The sequence below is a fragment of the Vicugna pacos genome, chromosome 13 (genome assembly GCF_048564905.1).
Source record: "Vicugna pacos chromosome 13, VicPac4, whole genome shotgun sequence".
NCBI lineage: Eukaryota > Metazoa > Chordata > Mammalia > Artiodactyla > Camelidae > Vicugna > Vicugna pacos.
The window spans coordinates 26190652-26215551 of NC_132999.1; the positions used below are offsets into that span (position 1 = coordinate 26190652).

General features: G+C 34.8%; 1 protein-coding gene across 4 annotated transcripts in view; it reads right to left on the minus strand.

The window, feature by feature from the left end:
* PRKAA2 (protein kinase AMP-activated catalytic subunit alpha 2) overlaps positions 1 to 24900 on the minus strand; it is a 65646-nt gene that overhangs the window by 35306 nt on the left and 5440 nt on the right. For all 4 annotated transcript variants that reach the window (XM_072974367.1, XM_072974368.1, XM_072974369.1 and 1 more), the window contains exon 2: positions 3643 to 3784. In XM_072974367.1, coding sequence (XP_072830468.1) covers positions 3643 to 3784 — 142 coding nt within the window. The remainder of the gene's footprint in view (positions 1 to 3642; positions 3785 to 24900) is intronic.

Below are 24900 nucleotides of genomic sequence, written 5' to 3' on the forward strand. Positions count from 1 at the left end.
TACCCTAACTGCCCACTTCAAACCTGTTCCTCCTACAGTCTTTTCCATTTCAATTAATGCTAACTACATTTTTATTTCCCCAAGCCAGATAACCTTGGAGTCATCCTTTATTTCTCTCCTCTCACAACCTGTGTTTAATCTGTCAGCAAATGCTGTCCCCTACCTTGAAAAGATACATAAAATATGCTTACTTCTCAACACTGTCCATGCCGTGCTCTATTCCAAGTCACCATCTCTTTACCCAGATGACTGCAATTGACTCCTAGCTGATTTTTCTGCTTTAACATACATTAGGCCATATGATACCTCTGGTTACCAATGGCTTCCCTCTTACAGTTAAAAACCAAAGCTCTGACAGTGGTCTAGTATCCCCTGCACAATATGGCTCCCTTTCATGTCTCTGACCACATCTCTTACTCTAATTCCCCTAGATTACTCTGCTCCCTTGATCTATGACCTGTAGCAATTTCCACCTAGAGCCTTTGTATGTGCTGTTACTGCCATCTGTTACTTTTGTCCTCCAGATATCTGCCTGCATATTCCCTCACCTCTTCACTAAGATGCAACATATTTCACTAACACAGGATTTACTGTCTATCTCTTCACTGCCACCCACTACATACACACACAAAATACACACGCACACACACACAAATAGAAGCTCCATAATAGCAGAGATTTTGTTGTTATCTTTTTGTTTGCTGATGTATTCTCAGTGCCTAAATGATACCATATACTTTTGGCTGGAAGCACACACCACCAAGCCTTTAATTGATTAATGGATCAACAAGCTAATCTTCTGGCCTTACTTTCCTCCATCTCCCTGTACCTACTCTATGCATCTGACAAACCAGACTATTTGTTCCCACCAATCCATGTTCCTTACACTTGCGTTCTTTTGCTCTGCTGTCCTCCTAGAACCATCAGGATCTTGTTCAAATGTCACCTCCTTACACATGCAGTAAGTAATCAATGAACACCTACTATGTACTAGGTGCTGGGAGATAAAGATGATATTGGACATCTCCATTTAAATATCTAATGGGATTCTCAACTTAATACGGCCAAAACAGATCACTAATGTTCACACATACCCCAGCATGGTTCTCCTCCATGCTTCCTATCTCAGAAAATGGTGTCATTATCAACACCTAGTTGCTTAAGCCAAAACTCCAAATCCAAGTTGCTCAGGCAAACAAAACGAGGGGAAAGGGTTCTCATTCCCTTTCTTTTCCTGAATAATTCACTAGTTTTACCTCAAAAATATACAGTAAATTGACAGGTTTATCTTCAGTTAGACTAGTGTTATCAAATAGAACTTTCTGCAATGACAGAAAGGTTTTTGTATCTTCTTTGTCCAATATGTAGCCACTAGTGATGCGTGACTATTAAGCACTTGAAATGTGGCTAATATGATCAGAGAACTAAATTTTTTATTTATTTAATTTAAATTTATGCCACATATGGCTAATGTCTACTGTAATAGCACAAATCTAGACTAGCCCTTTGGTTAAAGCCATCACTAATCTCTCAGCTGAGCCATAGCAACAGCCTCCTAACTGGTCTCCCCACTGCCACTTCTGCCTCCATACGCATTCCACACTATGTCATTTTAATTCTTATGACAATCTTTTAAAACCTGTATATACATATTCTGGATCATCTAGAATATACGTCCTAGATAATGACCCTATCATCAAGTACTGCCATGCAATTTCAGGGGCCTCGTTTCTTGTTTATGTTTATGATCAAGTGAACTTCAAGTGACAATCAAATGACACTGAAGCTTATGGTTAGAATAAAGTTTTCATCGTAGTGATGTGAGTACTGAGTCATCACAGGTCACCCAATGGCACGTCAAACCCCTCAAAAAGCCTTCTCTGAACAGTGGCATATTCATACTCTTAGTAAGACACACTCAGTGGGCCCCCTCATTTAACATATCAATTTGCAATGATTCACTAGCGACAAATGTATCTAGTTACAGTAAAGACTAAATGCATGTTCCAAATTCCAGCAATAACTGGATCACCCGTTCATTTCAGAATGTCAAGAATGCTATGGTATTAGTTTCCTCCTGCTGCCATACTTAGAACTCAGTGCTTAAAACAACACAAACGCATTATGTACTATCTTACAGTTTTATGGGGAAGAAGTCTCATACATGCCTCACTGGGCTAAACTCAAGGCGTAGCAGTACTTTACTGCGTTCTGAAGGCTCTAAGAGAAACCCATTTCTTTGTATTTTCCAACTTTAAAGACTGCCTGCTTTCCTTGGCTCATGCCCTCTTCCTCTGCCTTCAAAGCCAGGCACAGCCATTTGAGTCCTCCTCACATCCTATCACTCTGACCTTGCTTCCATCCTCAAATCTCTTTCTCTGGCTTATGACTCCCTCTTCCACTTTAGGGGACCACTGTATTACATTAGGCCACGGAGATAATCCAGGGAAATGTCTCTATTTTGTCAGCTGATGAGTAACCTTAAACCCATCTATAACCTTAATTCTCCTTTGCCATGAAATATAACGTACTCAACGGGGGAACAGGACACCTTGGGGGGCTGCTACTCTGCCTACCACGGCTACTATGCAGCCTTGCTATGAGGTAAACGAGGTACCTCTACAGGTTTATCAAGTTGTTCCCTATTAACACTAACATCCAAAGATTGCTCACTAACAAAGCTCAGGCTAAATGTAATGTCTGCTTATAATGAACTAGCAAACAAACACTCAACCAGTTTTCTTCTCAGTTATCTCAGTACTGATGCAGAGATTAACAGCACAGCATTTGGAATCAGAAATGAACTCGACTACCAGCTCTGCAATTTACTAGCTATTTGACCCTGGATTAGTTGCTCAGACTCTTTAGATACGCAATTTTCTTATCTATAAAATAAGGACAATAATATCTATCTTATAGGCTTATCAAGAGGATGAAGTGAAAATATATGTAAAATGCTCAATACAGTTCCTAGTCATTCTCAGGTACTCAGTAAGACTGACATTTACTTTATTAAACTCTATTCAAGCTTTACAATAAAGACAATTTTCAGTGTTTACCATATGGAATTTTCTCAATAAATATTAAATACAGCTTCAAATAACATAAAGGAACATTGCTGCATACATAATGTCTAAATTTTCTATGGGGTCCAGTTGATTTTAAATTGTTTATTTTCAATTTAATTAATTAGCTTATTTATTAATCTCTTAATTTACTTATCTTCAAAGTTTGTAACTTACCAAAAAAATTCATTTGCCTTCTTAAGTGCTTTACTATCAGTAATTAATGATTACAGTTTTGCAAGTAATGTTTTCTGGCAGATAATCCTTAAGTTAATTTCTAAGTTCTCCAAAAAGAAAATATTCTGATATGTTGAAGTGACTAGAAAAAAATTACAAAATAAATCTAGAAATATCAAAGTCCTAAATGACCTTCAATGTGAGTACTAAAGAGTCAACTTACAATTAGAGTTTTAATCCTAAACCAGAAGTATGCAAAAAAAGAATGGATGGAGGTTAAAAGAATTAACACTTGCAAAATATAAACACAAAAAACTAAGTTCAGCTAAATATAATTATTTATAAATTCGTAAGATTTTAAGAGTTTCTCCTTTATATTATCAAGTGCAAAAACACTTACAGTTTGATAATATGAGGATGACGAAACAGTTTCAGATTTTGAATTTCTCGTTTTATTTTTCCAACAACATCCAAGCTGCGAATCTTCTGTCTGTTTAAAATTTTAACTGCCACTTTATGGCCCGTCAGTTGATGTTCTCCAACTAAAGAAAAAGGAAAAAACTTGCTGTCATAGCAACGCAATAATTTATTCATATTTCCTTCCTCTGTAACCCCAAATTTCTTTACTCATATGTATCACTTTGATATCTTATTGCATAGAACTGAAGGTATCTCTTTATGTCTGTCTCTTCTACTGGGGCACACACTCCTTGAGGATAGAAACTGTATCTTAGTCTCCTCTGTATCCTCAGAACCTAGCACAGAGATATTCATTAAATATTTCTAGAAAGGACTACTGAATTCCATATTCCTATCTAAAAATATAATCAAATTTGAAATATCTTTTAGACAGAATAGAATATACTGTTTTGTTAACCTCTTTCTTTCTCCTCTTCTGGTTAATCCAGTCATTGTATTATTGAAGAATAAATAAATGCTATAATAAGTTAAAACTAACAACTAGTTTTAATAGTATTTCATCAGAAAATCTACAGGTAGTCTTTTTTTGCCTTTTCTATAAGGCTTTCCTGTTTCCCCCACTGGATAAAATCTCTACTTCTTTCAACCCTCATAATATATTTATAAAGCTCATGTATCATTTATCATTTTTAGGCTATTATAATTTTTTTTGACAAATAGTATTAAAACTCCTAGGAAGTACACAGCACAGTATTTTGTACATACTAGATGCACCAAACTTCCTGACTTCATTATATTACTAAGCTATAGTAATCAAAACAGTAAGGCATCAGCATACAAAGAGACAGAGATCAATGGAATAGAACAGGCAGCCTAGAAATAAATTCTTGCATGTAAGGTCAATTAATTTATGTAAAGGAATCAAGAATATACAACGGGGAAAGGATAGTCTCTTTAACAACTGGTGTTGGGAAAACTTGATAGCCACATACAAGAAAATGAAAATAGACTCCTATCTTACACATTACACAAAAATTAACTCAAAACAGATTAAAGGCTTAAATTTAAAACCAGAAACCATCAAACTTCTAGAATAAAATAAGAAGTAAGCTCCTTGACACTGGTCTTGGCACTGATTTTTTTGGACTTGATAACAAAAGCAAAAGCAACAAAAGTACAAATAAACAAATGGGACTAAATCAAACTAAAAAGCTTCTGCACAGCAGAAGAAACCATCAACAAAATGTGAAGGCAACCTACTGGAAGAAAGCATTTACGAACTGTATATCTGAAAGAGGTTAATATCCAAAATATTTAAATTACTTAACAACAGCAAAACACAAACAATCTGATTTTTAAAATGGACAGTGGAACTGAATACATATTTTGCCAAAGGTATACAAACAGCCAAGTAGATGAGAAGAAACTTAACATCACTAATAATCAGGGAAACACCAATCAAAACCACAATGAGAGGTCACCTCACACCTGTCAGAATGGCTGTCATCAAAAACTGAAGAGATAACAAGTGTTGGCAAGGATGGGGAGAAAAGGAAACCTTTGTGTGCTGTTAATGATACTATAAATCGGTGCAGCCACTACGTAAAATAGTACAGAGGCTCCTCAAAAAATAAAAAATAGAACTAACATATGATACAGCAATCCCACTTCTGGAGAGATATTTAAAGGAAATGAAAGTAGGATATTAAAGAAATATCTGCCCTCCCCTGTTCACTGCAGCATTATTCACAACAGTCAAGATATGGCAACTACCAAATGTCCATCAACACATGAATGAATGAAGAAGACGTGGTGTGTATGTTCACATACACTGGAATACATTATTCAGTTACAAAAAAAAGAAGTTCTATTTTCAACATGGATGGACCTTGAGGGCATTATGCTAAGCAAAATAAGCCAGATAAAGAAATACTACATGAGATCCACTTACATACGTGGAATATTAAAGAAAAGAAGTCAAACTCATAGAAACAGAGAGTAGAAAAGTGGTTGCTAGGAGCTGAGGTTGTGGAAAACAGGGAGGGGTGGGTAACAGGGTACAAACTTTCAGCTATAAGATGAATAATATCTGAGAATCTAATGTAAAACATGGTGACTACAGTTGATAAGACCATGCTGTGTAATTTAAATTTGTAAAAGAGTAGAACTTAAATAGTCTCACATACATATGTGTATATATGTCTACATAAATATGTGAGGTGCTTATGTGTTAATTAACTAGATGGAAAGAATCCTTTAACAATGTATACATATATCAAATCATCATGATGTACACTTTGAATATCTTAATTTTGTCAATTATACCCCCATAAAGCTGAAAAAATAATATAAATTTTTAAGAAGCAAGCTTTGTCTATGATATCTGAAGAAATAACTGACTCATGTATCTTCATACTTAAAGAAATTTTCCCTTGTGAAACAATGGAAAAGAAATGACATCATCTCTTCAGTTAAGCACACTGACAGACTAATTGGTTATCAGAGGTCAAAATATTCAAATGCATTAAGAATATCTCTTCTTTTTGCTGAAATATACTAGCATCTATGAAATAATGACTTAAGTAAATTAGTACTTAGTTATAATTAATTAAATCCAAATAGTTGTTTCATAATCACATTCTTCCCGAAAGCCAAATGAATATTCCAAAAAATCTTGTAATATAAACAGATTTAAGGCCAAGAATTTCTTTTAAGTGTATGAGCCATAAACTTTCCTAGGGAAGTAACTGGGGGAAAAAACGCATGGATTCATCAAAGTTTAACTCCCATTTATTCATTCAATCTAAAAACATTTACTGAGTACTTTTACATGCCAGGACTGGGTTGATCAAAGACACATGTAAAGAGAGATTTACTAGGTCTCCAAGTTTTAGTCGGGGGAAGAAAACATCAGCAATAAAGGAGCTAAGATAGATTCTGTATGGTAGTAAATCTGTCTGAAAACTGTTAAGAATACTTTATTTGTCACGGGAGAACACAGATGAGAAAAAAAAATTTTAAAACCAAGGATGGACAAATTTGCCATAATTTATCATGTATATAAGTAAATATCCAGATCAATACCTATTTTGACAGGAGCAATAAAGAATATTCATCCACGGAACAAGTATTTAATGAATACCAATATGGTGAGCACAGTACTAGGCACCTGGGATGTAAGTGGTGAACAAATTAGTTCTGTCACACTGCTAGGTGTCCCCTAATATCTATTCCACCCTTCCTTCTCAGACATAAGTCCCCCAATATCTATTCCACCCTTCCTTCTCAGACATATGACTCCCAAATTACACCTGAGCACACATCTATCCAGAGTAGAGACTTGCATCCTAGCATGTCTTGTAATAGACACAGGCATGTGACTACATTCTGGCCACAGCATGCAAGCAGAAATGTCCCTAGCAGCAGCTTCTTCATCCTTCCCTCCACATGAAGCCTGGAACTTGCTGCTCAGACTGTTACAAGAGAGTAAACTGCTATCTTGTTTAAGTCACTCTTATTTTGAAATTTTGTGTAATTCACAGCTGAATCTCAGTGATATCCTATTCAGAATACTTTAAAATGCAAAAGGTTTAAACTTGTTTCAAATTTCCAATTTTGCTGAACTACCATTCATGAACTAAAGGAAATAAACTATTTTACCGCCCATACAATTTCTTGGATTAAAGGATTCTTATCACTCACTAGTGGTCCATTTTGTTTTTCCTAAACACTAGCCAAATTACACAAAATACTCTCTAAAGCTATGGAAAAATCTGTATTTACCCAATCTATCCTTTTAGAATTTTACATCTGATAAAGTGAGGAACTGTCATACAAAAGAAGGAATGAAACTGATTTTGTAAATTCTTTGAACAGAATCACCTGCTGTATGAAGCCCCTTCTCACCTCCTTTTTCACCACTCCAGCCTATACTGAAAAATTCCTTTCTAATGTTACTACTGTACCCTGAGTATACTTTTTCCACCAGATGTGAAACATTAACATTGATTGATTTTCAGTTCATGTCTAAATACTAAAATGGAGGGGCTTGGAGGTCAGGTCCTCTGCAGTCTTTGTCTATTGCCAGAGTTGGCAATAAATGGTAAGTCAGGAAAATGGAGCACAGAGAGGTTAAGAATTTGCCCAGAGTCACTCAGCTCTTCAGTAGGAGGGCCAGGATTTAAAATTCAGCAGCATGCAGCATTCAATCTTCAAACAGAGGAAGCTCAGCCATTTGTCAGGATTACCATGAGATGAATTCCTACAACAGGCAACAAGTTGGACTAGATCAAGCCTAATTCCCCTTTCAATTCTAAGATTTTTCTAATTATATCCCTGAGGATCATTCCACACTGAAGGGTATAAGTCTCTTCTGCTACTCTAGCCTCCTGATTTTAGTTGCCATTTTCTGAATGCTTTCCAGCTCTGACACATTTCTCTTGAAACACAAGATGCAGGACTTCATATGACTGTTTTTGCAAAAAGACTGTAATTTTTCAAATGTCCAGTATCATTCCTACTGAAGCCTAGCATCATTTACTACAAGTACAGACCCTATAATTTTATGAAAATAACTTGGAACACTTCTCTTCATATACATTATTTCATAGTAATTCATATAAAATATTTCTTCATTCAAGTTTAATACCATATAATTTAGAACATTATTACATCTAATAAACCAAAGAAACAAATCTAATTAAGATTTATTAAAATCTAATTTAATAAAAATCCTTTATTAAAAGCTAATTTAATAATTCTTTATTAAAATCTAATAAAGGAACAATTAAAAAATAAACTATTATATATTTTAGGCCTGAATTATAACCCACTTATGTTCCAGGCTCAAACAAAGCAAAGAACTGTCAAAATCTCATTCTGCTGTAAAAGCAACAGACATATTGTATAATAATCTGAATTATTATATTATTATTATTAAGTAGGGAATGGGCATGGATAAGTTTTGGGCACCAAAACTGTAATTTACTTAAAAGCTAAGCATTACAGGAGAAATTAAATATCTTCCAGGAAAATAAATTTGGAAAAGAGGAGTTCTAGATGGTCAATAAACAGATGAAAAGGTGCAAAAATTGTCAGTTCATCAGGGACATGTAAACTAAAACCACAGTGCAAGACAACAGCACAACACGCCTGCCAGAACAGCAACGTACCACTGGCAACCAGACTGGAAATAACACCTGGACTAGAAAGAATACAACAAAATCCTTTTCTCAAAGATCTATCATATATTCCAAATACAACTTGATTTTTTCAACCCACAGTTATACTTCAGAAAAAAAGAGATTCTTCTCAAATTCAAGTTCTCACAAACCTTTCATATTAAGAAGGCACTTTTTAAATTATTTTGAAAAATGACTCTGTACAAAAGACACATTTGCCTAAACATAACCAATCATTAGCTAAGAAAAAGCATTTGATGGAATCAGTTTTGTTAAAAAAAGGTGTTTATCAAGGATATGGTAATATGATAATTACCCCTGAAGAATGACTTCATACTCCCAAACGTGGAGTATCATCCTAAAAGAGCCTTTTAAAGATCACTTAAAAAGCAGAATACTGTGTGGTCACAAAATTGTGAAGCTCACAAGTATAACGCTTCAAGACAAGCGAAAAAAAATCCAAAGCTCTAACGTTATATTAGTGGGTACCTGGCAGAGTAGTACACAGACATTCAAAATAATTTTAATGAAAATGAATACAGTACTCTAGAACGCTATGGTAGATGATTAGAAAAGTAGTACTGATAAAAATCTAAAATATGAGGTAGGAAAAAAATCCATTTCTAAAATATATGTATACATGATTTTAAATATGTATATTTATCTAAAACTTAAGTAACGTAAGTAGCAAAAGACACGTACAAGAATATTTAAAGCAGCATTATTCACAATAACCCAAAAGTAAAAACTACCCAAACGCTTATCAACAACAGAGTAAATAATGGTACAGTCTTACTGTAATACTATACAGCAATGAGAATGAATAAAATACAAAACCACACACAATGACATGGATAAACCTCACAAACATAATCTCAAGTGAACTAAATGAGACAAATATGATCTCATTTCTATAAAGTTCAAAAATAGATGAAACGAATCCATGGATAGTGGTTATCCTTGGTGGGGGAGAAGGATGGAAACAGTAACCAAAATGGGACACAGGGCGGGGTATGTGACATTGGTCATTTTGTGCCTCTAAGTAGCAGTTATATGGCTACGTTTAGTCTGTGAAAATTCACTGAGGATTTATGAAACAAATCACCTAGAACGTATGCACCACTTTACATAAGTAGTACAACTCAACAAAACAGTTAAGAAAGAATGTCCGGATGACACTATACCCATTCCTAGGCTACAGGAAGCCAAGGGACACCATGTGTGTCAGCAAGCAGGGCCCTGTCTGGCATCAGCCACCCTCACTCTTGTATCAAGAGCCTTCATTCTGGGAGTCAGGAGAGTCAGCTGATGCACATATGTTCTGACCCCTACCATCACCAGGCCCCTGTCAAAATAACACAAGCCTCCTTTCTTCTTCGCCCATGGTGAAACAAAACATTGCTTTCCTCTGAATTTCCTTTCCCTGAAAGTCCTCTAAAGGATAGTTCTGAACAAGAAGCAAGAGACTTTATTCCTTTCGATGTATCACTGATTAAACAAGTATTTAAGCACCTTATATACAAATCTTATTTTTCCCCCAGAACTCTAAAAGTAAACATTATTGCCCCCAGTTTACAGACAAAGACACTAGAACTAGAGGACAACGAGTAGCAAGATGGTTTATTTGCCTCCAATGCCCAAGTTCAAAACTCACACTACTTTCCCTCCCAATAACCAGGCTCTCCGGATTACAATATATTAAGAGTATTGACTTGCATGCTTATCCTTTTAAGTCTAGCATTTCAGCTGAGAAATTAGGGCACAGTGAAGGGGTGGAGTCTAGAGGAGGCTCAGGAAGGAGGGACAATGGTGAGAAAAATCAAGGAAGGAGAGTTGCTGTGTTCAGTTGCCGTGTGAGGTAGCCTGGGATAGGGCTGTGGCTTTTGCTATGGATCAGACATACGAAAATCATTCCTAATGTCAATAAAATAAAGTTGGTGCCTAATGTCAATCAAGTGAAACATGGGCTGAAATAGTCCCATAATACAATATATAACATGCACTGGATTTCTACTGAGAGAACAAACTCACAGTCCTTGAACACCTTTTTCTCTTAGTTGTTTTTACTCTCTGTTGATCTGAGCATTCATTTGTTCGCTCAACAAATATTTTCTGAGTGTTTAATGTGTACTAGGCATTGCTCCAAATGCTGAAAATGGAGGTATAAATGGAACTTGCATTCTGGTGGAGAATATAAACAATAAACAAACATATGATATAATGGTGATATGCCAAAAAAAGTAAAATACAAATGACAGGGTGGAGGTGGGAAAATGAGCTATTTTAAATAGATCAAGAAGGGCCTGAGGATGTGATTTTTCAGCTAAGACTTACTCTAAGACTAATTTCTTTGAGAACTTATTACATGATATGCTGTATTCTGCTTTATTTTTAAAACTTGTGTTTATACTGGCTTTAGATTGTAACTTTAAAGTTCTTTAAAACTTAAGTCAGTCAAGATTCCATAGGAGAATCAACTTACTTTTTACAGAATCACTTCAGATGAATCATTTACATGAGTCAGGAAAAAATCAGTTTTCTAGTATAGAAGAGATTATTTAAAACAGCTGGAGAAAGTATTAGCATTCAGGTCAGAGATAAAAGATTTGAAAAAATGTTCACAGATGTTCTCACTCCAGATGAATCGCAGAATCTTCCAGAAACACTACTAAAGCTTCCTATATCACCCCCTCTCTTGTTTCTCCAATTCTGCCCCTTACGTGTTTACTCTCCTTCTGTGTTTCTCTTATTCTACCTGCTTTGTCACCCTCTGGGTCATTCTTTCTTTTCCTGCCTTCAAACATCTCCCCTTCTATGTCTACCAACTGTCCCTAATTAGGTAATTTTTATTGCTGAATATATTTACTGAATATCATTTTATGTTCCATAGAATTTCTCTTTAAAGGAGAACTGTGGGATGATTTATGGTTCTCTCCAAAACAAAATGAAAAACACAAACTGTTTTTCACCTCTAGTGCCTTTAGGTGTTCATTTTAGTGGTTACCCGAGAGACTATATAACATTCATCTTGGACTGACTAGAATGTAATACAAATTAATATTTTTACCATTTCCTAGACAATGCACAGACTGTAGAACACTTTAACTCTAATTTTTCCTCTCCCATTTTTTTCTGTTGTTGTATTTTGGTCCTACACACACTGTGAATCTTGTAAGATGTTATTACTCTGCACGGTCAATATCTACATAGTCACCCATGTATTACCCTTTCCGATGGTCTTCATCTCTTTGCACTCTTGCTTCCATCTGGGAAAGCATTTTTTTTCTGCCTGAAGAATTCCTTTTGGTGTTTCCTTTACTGTGGGTCTTCCTTCACATCTCGGAAGACACCATTCCACTGTTTCCTTGCTTTTGTTGAGAAAGTCAGCTTACTTTAGTTTCTTGGAAGACAATATGCCTCTTTTATCCTCTGGCTACTTTAAGATTTTCTGTTAACATTTCCCCCCATTTCTGCATAGATAAATGCAGTCCACTCCAGTACAGGAGAATCTCAAGCAAAAAGAACCAACTTTGAGCAGTTTTCCAATGATGTACCTAAAAATGCTTTCTTCTATTTATTCTGCTTAGGGTTCATAGATCTTCTGAATCTGTGGTTTAATGTTTATCAGTTTTGGAAAATTTCTCCAATTATCTTTTTAAATATTGCTTCTGCCCACTCACTCTCCTTTCCCATTCTAGAACTGTGAAAGTGCCCACTCTGCATGATAATCAGCAGCCTTGGGTTCAAAATGACAAAATCAAGCACATTCTTACCAGGAGTTCTTAAAACATCCAGTCGCTGGTCCCCGGACCCTTCATCAATCACAGAGGGCAGACTAGGCTCTAGATGGATACAATCTACTCAAGCATTTCTCAGTCTCAAATAGTAACCACATCAAGTAACAGCCCATTCATGCAGCTTCTAAGCCCCACACAAGGGGTGCACTGAGTTAGAAGGGACACCATAAAGGAAAGCTGAAGGTCTGTTTCCCTACAAGTTTTATGCAGGCGAAGCAATGAAGCAGTAATGTCATTCCTTAGAGTATAACATGTGCTTTCACAGTCCTCTCAGTCCAGATGTAATTCACCAATCACAGGTAATTTTCACAATAAAATACCATTGTTTGGTAACAGAACTGAAACGTCACATTTATCTTGATACATGTCTAAGAGAAACTATATAAAAAGAAGGTAAACCTGAGGTCATCTTTCTAACAGGAAAAGAACTTAAGTGTGTGAATTAACTTTTTCTCTACAGGTTCCAATAACATATTTTTCACTGTGTTCCCATATGTCTCTTCCTTCCATCATATTGTCTTCTATACACTCTGGTCCTTCTATATTTTCTTCTGACCTATCTTCTACTTCACGAATCCTCTCTTCAACAGAATCTAATCTATTAAACCATGTATCCAGAGTCCTAACTCAATTATTGTACTTTACAGTTACAGAATTTCCTTTGGTTATTTTTACCTATTCCTGTTCTCTGCTGAAATTTCCCACTTTGAACATATTAATCACAATTATTTTTAACTGAAGAAATCTGATATGCAATTTTCTCTAAGTTTAAGATGTATATAACATGTTACTTTGATGTATTTCTATACTGTAATATGATTTTCAACATAGCAATATTTACATTATATAATTATAATACAATATTACCATCTATAGTCATTATAATGTGAATTAGATCTCTATGGCTTACTTACTATGCATTACAAGTCTGTAACTTTAAATACCATCACTCTTAAAAATACATACATACATACATACATACCACCACTCTTATCCCCTTCCCCAATTCTCTGGTAACAACCATTTTACTTTTTTATATATATATATATATATATATATATATATATATATACACACACAGGTTTAACATTTTTAGATTCCACATTTAAGTGATATGATACAGTACTTGTCTTTCTCTGACTTACCTTGCCTAGCATAACGTGCTCAAGATCTATCCATGTTGTCACAAATAGAGGGATATCCTCCTCTCTTGTGGCTGAATAATATTCCATTGTGTACATGTACCACATCTTTTTAAGTCATTTATCTGTTGATGAGCATATGGGTTGTTTCCATATTTTTGCTACTGTAAGGCCACAATAAAAATGGCACTGCATATACCTCATCAAAATCTGGTTTTATTTTCCTTTTTCTTTTATACCTAGAAGAGGAATTGCTGGATTATATAGTAGATCTATTTGTAATGTTCTGAGGAAACTCCATATTGTTTTCCATAGTGGACAGACCAATTTACATTCCCACCAACAATGTATAAGGGTTCCATTTTCACATCTTTACCAGCACCTGTTGTTTCTTGTCTTCTTGATGACAGCCATTACAACAGGTGTGAAGTGATATCTCATTATGGTTTTTATTTGCATTTCCCTGACAATTAGTAATGTTGAGCATTTTTTCATGTGTCTCATGTTTTGAAGTCCTCTTTGGAAAAATGTCTAGTTCTTCTCCCACTTTTTAACCGAACTGTTTTCTTACTAAGGTGACTGAGTTCTTTATATATTTTGGATATTAATCCATTATCTGATACATGGTTTACAAAAATTTTCTCCCATTCTATAGATTGTCTTCATTTTGTTAATTGTTTCTTTTGCTATGCAGAAGCTATTGAGTTTGATGTAGTCCTATTTGTTTATTTTTGTTTTTGTTGCTGGTGCTTTGGGCATATTATCCAAAAATCACTGCCAAGACCAGTCATGATGAGCTTCTTCCCTACGTTTCCTTCTAGGAGTTTCACAGTATCAGGACTTATGTTTAAGTCTTTGATCCACTTTGAGTTAATTTTTGTGAGAAAGGGTTCCAATTTCATTGTTCTGCTTGGGTTTCTCTAGTTTCCCCACTACCATTTGTTGAAGAAACTATCCTTTCCCCATTGAGTGTCCTGGCTCCCTTGTTGAAGTTGACCCTATATGCTGGAATTTAATTATGAGCTCTGTATTTCTGTTCCATTGGTCAATGTGTTAATTTTTTATGCCAGTAATATACTGTTTTCATTACTATGGCTCTGTATGTAGTACAGTCTGAAATTCTTAAGTGTGATAGTCCCATCTTTATTTTTTTCCTCAGGATTTCTTTGGCTGTTCAGTCTTTAGTGGGTCCACATAAATATCAAGATTTCTACTATTTCTGTGAAGAATGCCTTTGGCATTTGATGGAGGATGCATTGAATTTATAGATGGCTTTGGGTAGTATGGCCATTTCAACAATATAAATTCTTCCAATCCATAAACAGAAGATGTACTTCCATTCGTTTGTGTCTTTGATTTCTTTCAGCAAAGTCTCATAGTTTTCACAGTATAGATCTTTCATTGCCTGGAATAAGCTTATTCCTAAGCATTTGATTGTTTTTCATGCTACTGTGAATGAGATAGTTTTTTTTTTAATTTCTTTATTTCAGATGCTTCATCATTAGTGAAAAGGAATGTAATTGATTTATGTTCATTTTGTATCCTGCCACTTTACTGAAATTGCTGATTCCAACAGTTTTTTGACTGACTCTAGGATTTCTTTACATGTAAGATCATATTATCAGCAAATGGTAACAAATTCACTTCTTCCTTTCCGATTTGAATGCCTTTTATTTCTTTGTCTTGTCCAATTGCCCTAGCTAGGATTCCAGTACTGATTCACTCTTGGTAGGCTGTGTGTTTCTAGAAATGCATCAATTTCTTCTAGGCTATGTAATATGTTGGCATATGATTGTAATAGTCTCTCATGAGTCCATATTTCTGTAGTCAGTTGTAATGTCTCCTCTCTCATTTCAATTTTACTTATTTGGGTCTTCTTTTTCTTTTCTTAGTCTAGCTAAAGGTTTGTCAGTTTTGTTTATCTTTTCAAAAAGTCAGTTCTTAGTTTCACTGATTCTTCCTAATGTTTTTCTCCTATTTCACTGATTTCCATTCTGATTTTTATTATTTTCTTCTTTCTGCTAACTTTGGGCTTAATTTGCTCTTCTTTTTCCAATTCATTGAGGTGTAAACTTGGCTTGTTTATTTGAGATATTTCTAATTTCTTAATATATGTGTTTATTGCTATAAACTTTCATCTCATAACTGCTTTTGTTGATTTCCACAACATCTGATATATTGTATTTCCATTTTCATTTATCTAAAGGTAATTTTTTCTTTTCCTTTTGATTTCTTCTTTGACCCAATGGTTGCTTATAAGTGTGTTGTTGTCACATATTTTTATATCTTCTCACTGTCCTCTTATTGTTGGTTTCTAGTTTCACACTATTGTGATCAGAGTAGATGGTATGATTTCAATCTTAAATTTGCTAAGATTTTATGGCTTATCATATGATCTATCCTGAAGAATGTTCCATGTGCACTTGAGGAGAATGTGTATTCTGCTGCTGCTGGATAGAATGTCCTGTATATGTCCATTGTTTTAAAGTTGATTCAATTCCAATGTTTCGTTGTTGAATTTGGATGATCTAAAAACTGCTGATGGTGGAACACAGACGTCCCCTATAATTATTGCATTATCGTTTACTTCTCCCTTAAGCTCTGGTGCTTGCATGTTGGGAGTATATATATTTACCATTGTATCTTCTTGATATACTGACCTTTTTACCATTATACAATGACCATCTTTGTCTCTTGTTAAACTTTTTGACTTGAAATCTATTTTGTCTGATATAAGTATGGCTATACTCAACTTTCTTTGGTTTCCATTTATTTGTAATATCATCATCCATCCTTTCACTTTGAGCCTTTGTGTGTCTTTAGAGCTAAAGAGTCTTCTGTAGGTCACACACATTTGGATCTTGTTTGTTTGTTTTTTTTAAATCCAGCCACTCTGTGCCTTTTTTATTGGTGAGTTCAATCTATTTACATTTAGGGTGATTACTGATATATAAGAATTTACTACTGCCTTTTTAAACCAGTTATTGGTGACTTTTCATGGTAATTTGCTCAGTCTCCCATTTCATGTTTCATTCTCCATTCTAGATTTTGGCTTTGTGATTACCATGAAATTTACAAAGGACATTTCATAGATTTAATAGACCCTGTTCCTGCTGATAGCAACTTATCTTCACTTGCCTATATAGGTTCCATTATTTCAGTCTTCCCTCCATTCTTCTACTCTTCCCTCCATTCTTTTACTCTTCCCCTTTTACATTTTTTACATCACAAATCATCTTTTTATGCTGTGATTTCATTACATGGTAGCTATAATTCTTTTCAATCTCTTTTCCTTTAACCTCCATGCTACAATTAAGAGTTTAATATACTACTCTAAAAAAGTTAGTTTTCTATCATCTTAGCCATAGTTTTGTGTACTTTCATCTCTTCATCTCAGTTTGAAGAGCTCTTTTCAACATTTCTTGTAAGGCAGGTCTAGTGGTAGGGAACTCCCTTAGCTTTTGATTGTCTGGGAAAGCTTTTATTTCTCCTTGATACAAGAAGGATAATTTTGCCAAATTGAGTATTCTTGGTTGGCAGCTTTTATTTTTCAGTATTTTGCATATGTCATTCCACTCTCTCCTGGCCTATCAAGCTTCTCATAAGAAATCTGTTTATAGCCTAATGAGGGTAACTTTGTAGGTTACTGTCTATTTTTCCTTGGCTGCCTTTAGAGTTCTTTATCATTGACTTTTAACAGTTTTAATATAACGTATCTTGGAGAATGTCTTTTTTTGTGTTGAAATAATTAGAGGTTCTATTAAGCTTTGTGGACTTGTACATCCAGTTCCTTCCCCAGGTTTGGAAAATTCTCAACTATTACTTCTTTAATACACTTTCTGCTCTCCTTCCCCTCTCTTCTCCTCCTTTTGGCTCATTAGATAAAGTCAGAGTTATTGTAGGGTTTCTTTACTTTTAGTTTTGTCTCCTCTGTCACTTGAATCATTTCTATATTCCTGTCCTCAAGCTCACTAATTCTTTCTTCTATCTGATCTGCTCTATTTCCACTGCAATCTAATACTTCATGTCACTTACTGAGTTCTACAGCTCCAACATTTGTTTGGTTCCTTTTCAGAATTTCAATCTTTTTGATAAAGTACTCCTTCTGTTTGTTAATTTCATTCCCAAGATCATTGTATTGCCTAAGTTTTTTTGTAGCTCACTGAATTTCCTCATAATAGCTATTTTCAACTCTTTATCAGTTAGATGGCAATGTCTTTGGGTTTGGTTGTGGGAAATTGTCCTTTCCTTTTCGTGATACCATATTACAATTATTTTTTTCTATGGTACCTGATGAAAACAGGCTTTGCTGCCATATTAGAAGCAGTAAATACCTTTATTTAGACAAGGCTTTGTTTACTTTGCTTCTAACACCTCAGTAGAATGGTAATTAGAAGACTTCCTTTTGTGTTCCAGAAGATGGCGCCACAGCACCGGTTTTTCATTGTTCTTACCAGCGTCAACTCATTACTAAGGTTGGGAGTTGAGAGTGTGCATTAAAAGAAAAAGGCTGGCAGAGAGAAAAAACAAGGGGAGAGTGGCTGGCGGCAGAATTGGGGAGGTGTATATTTAGCACTTAGGGTTTGGGTGCCCACTGCCTAGTAGGGGGATCCCCAAGTTCGGGGTGAGAGGTCCCAGCAGTCCATGGGCAGTCCTCTTGCCAGAATCCTAGGACCGACAGCAGAAGATGCTTTCCTTCAGTTCTTTTCATCTATTTCCCTTTCCTTTCCCTCCCCCGAGTCACTGAGGTCTCTCCTCAGTGACAGCAACAAGTCCCTCCAGCTGCAGCACGCACAGAGGGCAGAATCCCACTCACCACTTCCACCTTTACCTCCTCTGCCAAAAAGGACTGCGCTGGCCCACTGCCAGACCTGCTGCCACCACCTCTATTCTGCCACCACTCTGTCACACCACAGCCTCTTCTGCAATCCAATCCACCCACTTTAGGGTACACAGATGGATGGATCTCGAGTGCCCTGGTATGCTATGCAGAAGTGCTTTTTTTTTTTTTTTGGTTATGCATGTCCGCATGTCCAATTACCTATAAATTGAAGAGGAGAGAAAAAAGGAACAACCCACATCACCATAATGCTAACATCATTCCAATCACTATTATTTTAAAGTCTATGTCTGATAGCTTTAATATCTGAATCACCTAAGAGTTTTTGTCTATTGTCTTGGCCTTAGCCCCTGGAATGTTGAACACTGTGTGTGAAAAACTGTAAAGGGTCCACCTGATTTTATTTGCTCCGAAGAATACAGATAGGACATAGATCATCCTAGTAAGTCCTGGATTAAGCTGATGCTAAGGATTTCAGTCTTCAGAGGGCTGCAACCAGCTGGTTACCTGGACTCTCCTCCTCGATAAGTTGTGAACTGTTGTCTCCCCAGGATTCAAACTCTGCTTAGGTTTTTTTGTTTGTTTGTTTGTTTTTTGCCATTTGGCCGCTGATCTCTGTGTGGCTTCTTACATTTACCTTTTTACAAATTAGCAAATGACTCAAAGAGAAAAGCCAAACAAAAAGCCAAACTCACTCCAATGCATTTTTCTTCTCACAGGGATACTGACTAAGTCCCGGCTGCCTTCAGATTTTTAATATTCTCCAGATTTTCTAATTGTTCTTAACTAGAAGATGGATTTGATATAAGTAAGAAGTCATAGCCAGGTGTGCAAGTCAATCATACTAGGAAAAAATGTATACATGATAATAGAGTATTAAAGTTAAAAAGAACTTTTACAGATTATCTACGCCAACTTACCATGCAAATTAGAAATTTTATGGCAACAATCCTGATAACCATCCAGTATCCAAGTAAGTATGTCAATAACTGAAACATGACTGATTTGTGGTACAAGCTGTACCACTCCTAGACAGTCTCCTGGTAGATCCGCATTATTCTGAATTATAATTTGCCTCCTTAAAACATTCACTGAATAGTCACAGTTCTGTCCTTCAATGCACCAGTGAATACGGTGACTTCTTTTTCCAGATGACAGTACTTTAGCTATTTAAAAACAGCTATCACATTTAAAATACTTTTTTCTCAGAGTATGAAAAATACCCTTTACCATATCTCATATGGAATACTTTTTTAACTCCTCTAGTTTCAATGATCATTCTCTGAATGAAATATAATTGGGCTAAGTTTTCTCTCCCAAATTGTGGAACCAAGAACTGAACCCAATAGTCAGTATTAAGCTTATTTAATCCAAAGTACAGAACTACACTACCTCTAAAACTACCAACTAACATGGCATCTATATGTCTATTTTCCATCCAATAACATTTTCTACTTTTAAGCACTCATAATATATACTTCCAAGACTCTTGGTCAGCTAAAACTCCAACATCGTAGGAACTGCTGTTAACTGTTCTACACTTTCATGCATCTGTTTTCTGTTTTAACCTAAGTTCTAGATTTGATACTTGTCCCTATTAAATTTTAACCTAGCAATCCCAACAGTTGATACAAATTTAAATTCTGATTCTGTGATTTTTCTATTAATTACCTTGTCTAGCTTTGTACTACCCCAAATAGATAATCTTGCTATACTTATTAAATAAAGTAAATGACCAAGATTTCCCTTTAACACCTAAATTCTTTGGGAACAGTTGTTCACCAGCAATAAGCTGTCCAGAGCACATTTCTTTATCTTATCCAAAAAGCTGCCATAAAACACAAAGTCAAATTTCTTGCTAAAATCAAGTTTATACCATACAGGATAACTGTTACAGTATCTAGCTGTGAACTGCAGAGCACTAAGGGAGTCTTGTATAAATCTGAGTGAATGGTAGAGAGTCATCATTTCATATTCCACTTAGAATTCAAATGTGGGACAAGAATCATTTAAGTAAATTCTGTGATGAATATCTTCCACTTTGTTTTAAATCAGTAAATCATCTGTTGTAGTATCATTGCCATATTTTTAACACTGGTAAAAACAGTTTGCTTAAAATCCAATATGGTTAAACACAGTAGATGCTTAATACATGTTGGTTCTATTATTTCATTTACTAAGTTTCATTAAGTAAGAACTGAAGTCTATTATGGAATACATACAGTACCCAGTTATGCTCCAACACATTCAAAAAAGAAAATGAAATTAACTAATACTCATGGTATTTCTTAAGTAAGAATTTTTTTAATTTATAGTATATTTAAAATTTTTAATTCCATTATTTTCAATTATGATAGCTAGATAACTACCTTGTAACTATTTTATAATTTAGAAATTGAGAGATATTAAATGCGAACATACTGCTGAGTTTTTAATAGTACATAAAATATGCAAAATAACATGAAGAAAAAAGATTCGAAAAAAAGTATTTTAATAAATGGATACATCAGCATTCAGGATGAGACATTATAGCAAGATTTCATGATTATCTTTAATCATATAAAAGGCTGTTTGGGGCAAATTAAAAAGGAATTATTAACATTTTTTTAAAAAGCACCACCAAAAGAAATACAGCAAAATTTATGGAGGCAAGTATTGTTAAGCATAAGACACCACTTAAGCAAGAATACTGTTCCCTTGAAGGGGTGAAGGTTTCTATTATTAGCAGAGATAAGAGCTGCCTCAAATTCTTTCCTTAATAACACCATACTAAAAATAAAATGGTTCACCACATTTCAAAATAAACACACTCTTTTGCATATGCATTTCAATGGTTTAAATAATAGATGAAAATCTATTCAACCTGATTCAAAGTGTTTTCTCTTATATTTACATCTAATTAATACGCTAGGGAGACTGGCTCTCACATTCATAACACAGTCAATATTTTAGGGATCTTCAGTCACCCACTTTCTCATTATCTCTTAAAAGATTTGAGATTAGATCTTATGCTAGATCCAATTAAACTATCTGCCTGTCTTCAAAAATTAACCACTTTCTCTATAAAATATTTTCCCTATCATCAAGGAAACAACTGGAATGCCAAAAGAATAAATGGGGCAGTATTATCCTTACAAAGTAGTATGAAATGCTTTAAAGAAAGCTAACATGGACAACAAGATAAGTGAGTATTTTGGTATGTTTTTACAAAAAAAGCAAAGCAAAACAAAACCCTCAATAAAGCAATGCTGTGTCAGCATGAGAAAGGGAGAAAGTCCACAGAATTGAGGTAATTTCCTCATTATATGATCAACTACAAAAATCCTTTTAAATTTACACAGATATGCTAGGAGAAAATTTGTAGAAAGGCATTTTAGCTCACAGTCTGCATTTTCTGTAGTTAAAAAAATGAACTTCATTTATTATTTTGGTTCTACTTACAGTAGAACCTTTTACAACGACCTACACATAAAAACTGCCAGCTTCTGATCACATCCTCCTCCCTTTCCCAGCTTTGCCTCCTTCTTCCAAGAGTTCTATGATCACTACCATGGGGTCTAGAACATACAGCCGCTATGTGTGTGCATATATGCACTGCATGTTTACTCATGGTGTACAGGAGAGCGTGGTAAGTGAGCAGCGCCTGGAGAATTCGAGTTTAATGAACACAGTCAAATGAAATAAGACAGACCAGGGAAAAATATAACAGGAGATAGTAACCCCTTCCTCTTCATTATCAAATAAATGTTAGTCTCAGAACAAGATCACAGATTATTCTGAGTTCAGCTAACTACAGGTTTAAGCACATAATAGAACCTGAGTACATAAAAGTACGTAAGAGTTAAGTGCTTTTAAGTATCTTTTCACCTACATTTTCTCATGTACTACTCACAACAGGGTAAACAAACATATGCTCTTATTCCCTTTTTCAGAGATCAAGTGACTTTGGCTTAAGATGGTTTATAACAAAAAATTTCCCTTCCACAGGAAGCCTTCCAAATTCAGTGTTCTCTATACTATATACCATGCTGCCTCTGTGGACTTACCCTGAATCTATTCATCATTTATAACACTGTCTCCTATGGAAAATATCTTTTGAGAGTCGATCAATTGATTACACAAAATGAACCAAACCCACTCAGCGTTAAGGACAAAATTACCTATGTTGGAATCATATAAACAACATATAAATCAGAAAAAAAAAACCTTAAATGGCACACAATTTACTTAACTGTTTGAGAGATATGACTGAACTGATTTTGATCCAAACACCAATGTTCTATTACTTCAGAAAAATAAACAATACTTCCAAGTAATGAAGCAGTGTAACACTTGTTTACAATCTGCGTATTTTCAAAAATAAAATCAGTTTAACTTGCAACTTATATGAACATTCAGTTATTTGCATTTCATTCTTACTTTACTTATTTTCCAAATCTGTGGGGAAAAAACAAATCACATGACCTAACCAAAAAAGATACTGCATTTTTATATAAACATTAAGTATCATATAGCACAAATAAATTTAATCATTAGGAACTCTCCTCAACGCAGGTAACCAAAAAAATAGGGGCAGGTTATTACAGCTCTGTCTCAGTGTTGCGATCAGAAATGAAGGTATTTTCTGAACATAGCAAACACTTATTAACACATCACAAACAACGACCATCAGTCATTGCCACAACAGTACCATATTTGTACAGTAAGCCATCTTTTTTAAAACCAGTTTATGTACTTCAACTTATTTAATCCTCAAGAAAAGTCCAGAAAGTAGGTAGGCCAAGTGCTGCTACTGCCATTTTACAAAGGAGGAAACAAGCTCAGAGAAGATTAATGGTTTTCCCAAATTCATATAACTAGTAGTGGAATGGAATTAAAACCCCCAGCTTAATGGCCTTCCTAAGCCAATGCCCTTCCTTCCTAGGACATCAAATGCATTTCATAAATTCTCTTTAGTCTGGTTACTAAAGGTTACTGGTGATTTTTAGTCAAGATTACTTTCATAATAGGGGGGGAAAAAAACCCTGAAGTACCTGGTGTTTTTAAGAAATCTAGGTTAAAACTGTCAGAATTCAGTACATTTATCAATGTAAAAAGTGCAATGGCTTGAGGCACAAGAGTAAAAATTGAGAATATGAAAATATAAATTTTAACCATTCACATGCAGTTTCAAAAAACTTATTCTATCTAAATGTGGATTAAAGTAAACACATTTAAACCTTATTTTCTTAATCCATAATAAAAGTCTTTGGACATGTAAAATTATATCCTTGTAGGTTTGAAACTCACAAGATAACATTCTATGCATTTTTAGTTTCCATTCCACATAGCACAGACTTGCATCAGAGAACCCTGAATTTGCCAATTCTCCCTCTTACCAGCACTATGACCTTGGGCAAGTTACTTCAAGTAACTGATTCTCAATTTCTTCATTTGTAAAATGAAGATAATATCAAATCCAGGATTACTTTGGGGAAAAATAAAATCAAGTGTATATACAGAACAGAGTAAAAACTGAATCAAGCTGTAGCTTTTATCACTATAGTGTTACAAATGACTTTCCCTTTTCTTTTGCCCTATGTTACATCTTCATTTTAGCTGTGGCTTTCAGTAACTTAAAGTTCCATTAAGCCAGAAGGAACAGTTTTTTAAAATTTTTTAAAAAATTAAATCTTTAAAAAAAAAAAACAGTTGCAAAAGACCTGACAAATTTCATGGTCTAGTGTCTTCTTTTAGAAGAAAACAAAGCCCAAAGAGGTTAAATGTCTTGTTTAGGGCCTTGATTCTACATAAGAATCAAAAACAATGTCAGTGTGAGCCCCCAAAATAACACAGGTGTATTTGGTCCACCAATTAACCAGGCATTCAGTCTTTCTGAATTTAATTATCATTTAGGACTTGGTATTTACATTTCAAAAAAGCTAACACTGCTTGTCTTAAAAACAAAAAAAAATCTTCCATTTGTTCATCTTTTCTTTTATCTCAAGAAATAAATGGGGAATTAATAAAATATTTACTTGATTTCTTGAAAGCCAATACTGTCAGCCACGCACATAACTATTTGAAAAACAGAAAAAGTAATTCCATGAGACCCCGCTGAGAAAGAGGCTAATGTTACTGCAAAGTATCCTACAGTATACAATTCCAGTGAAGAGTAGTTATTTCATAAATCTATCAGTCCTCACCTTGAAAATATAGGCCTTTTTTAAAAATAAATAATTACTATTATTTTATAAATGTATTTTTTTCTTCAACTAGTCTTTTTATAACACAACATCA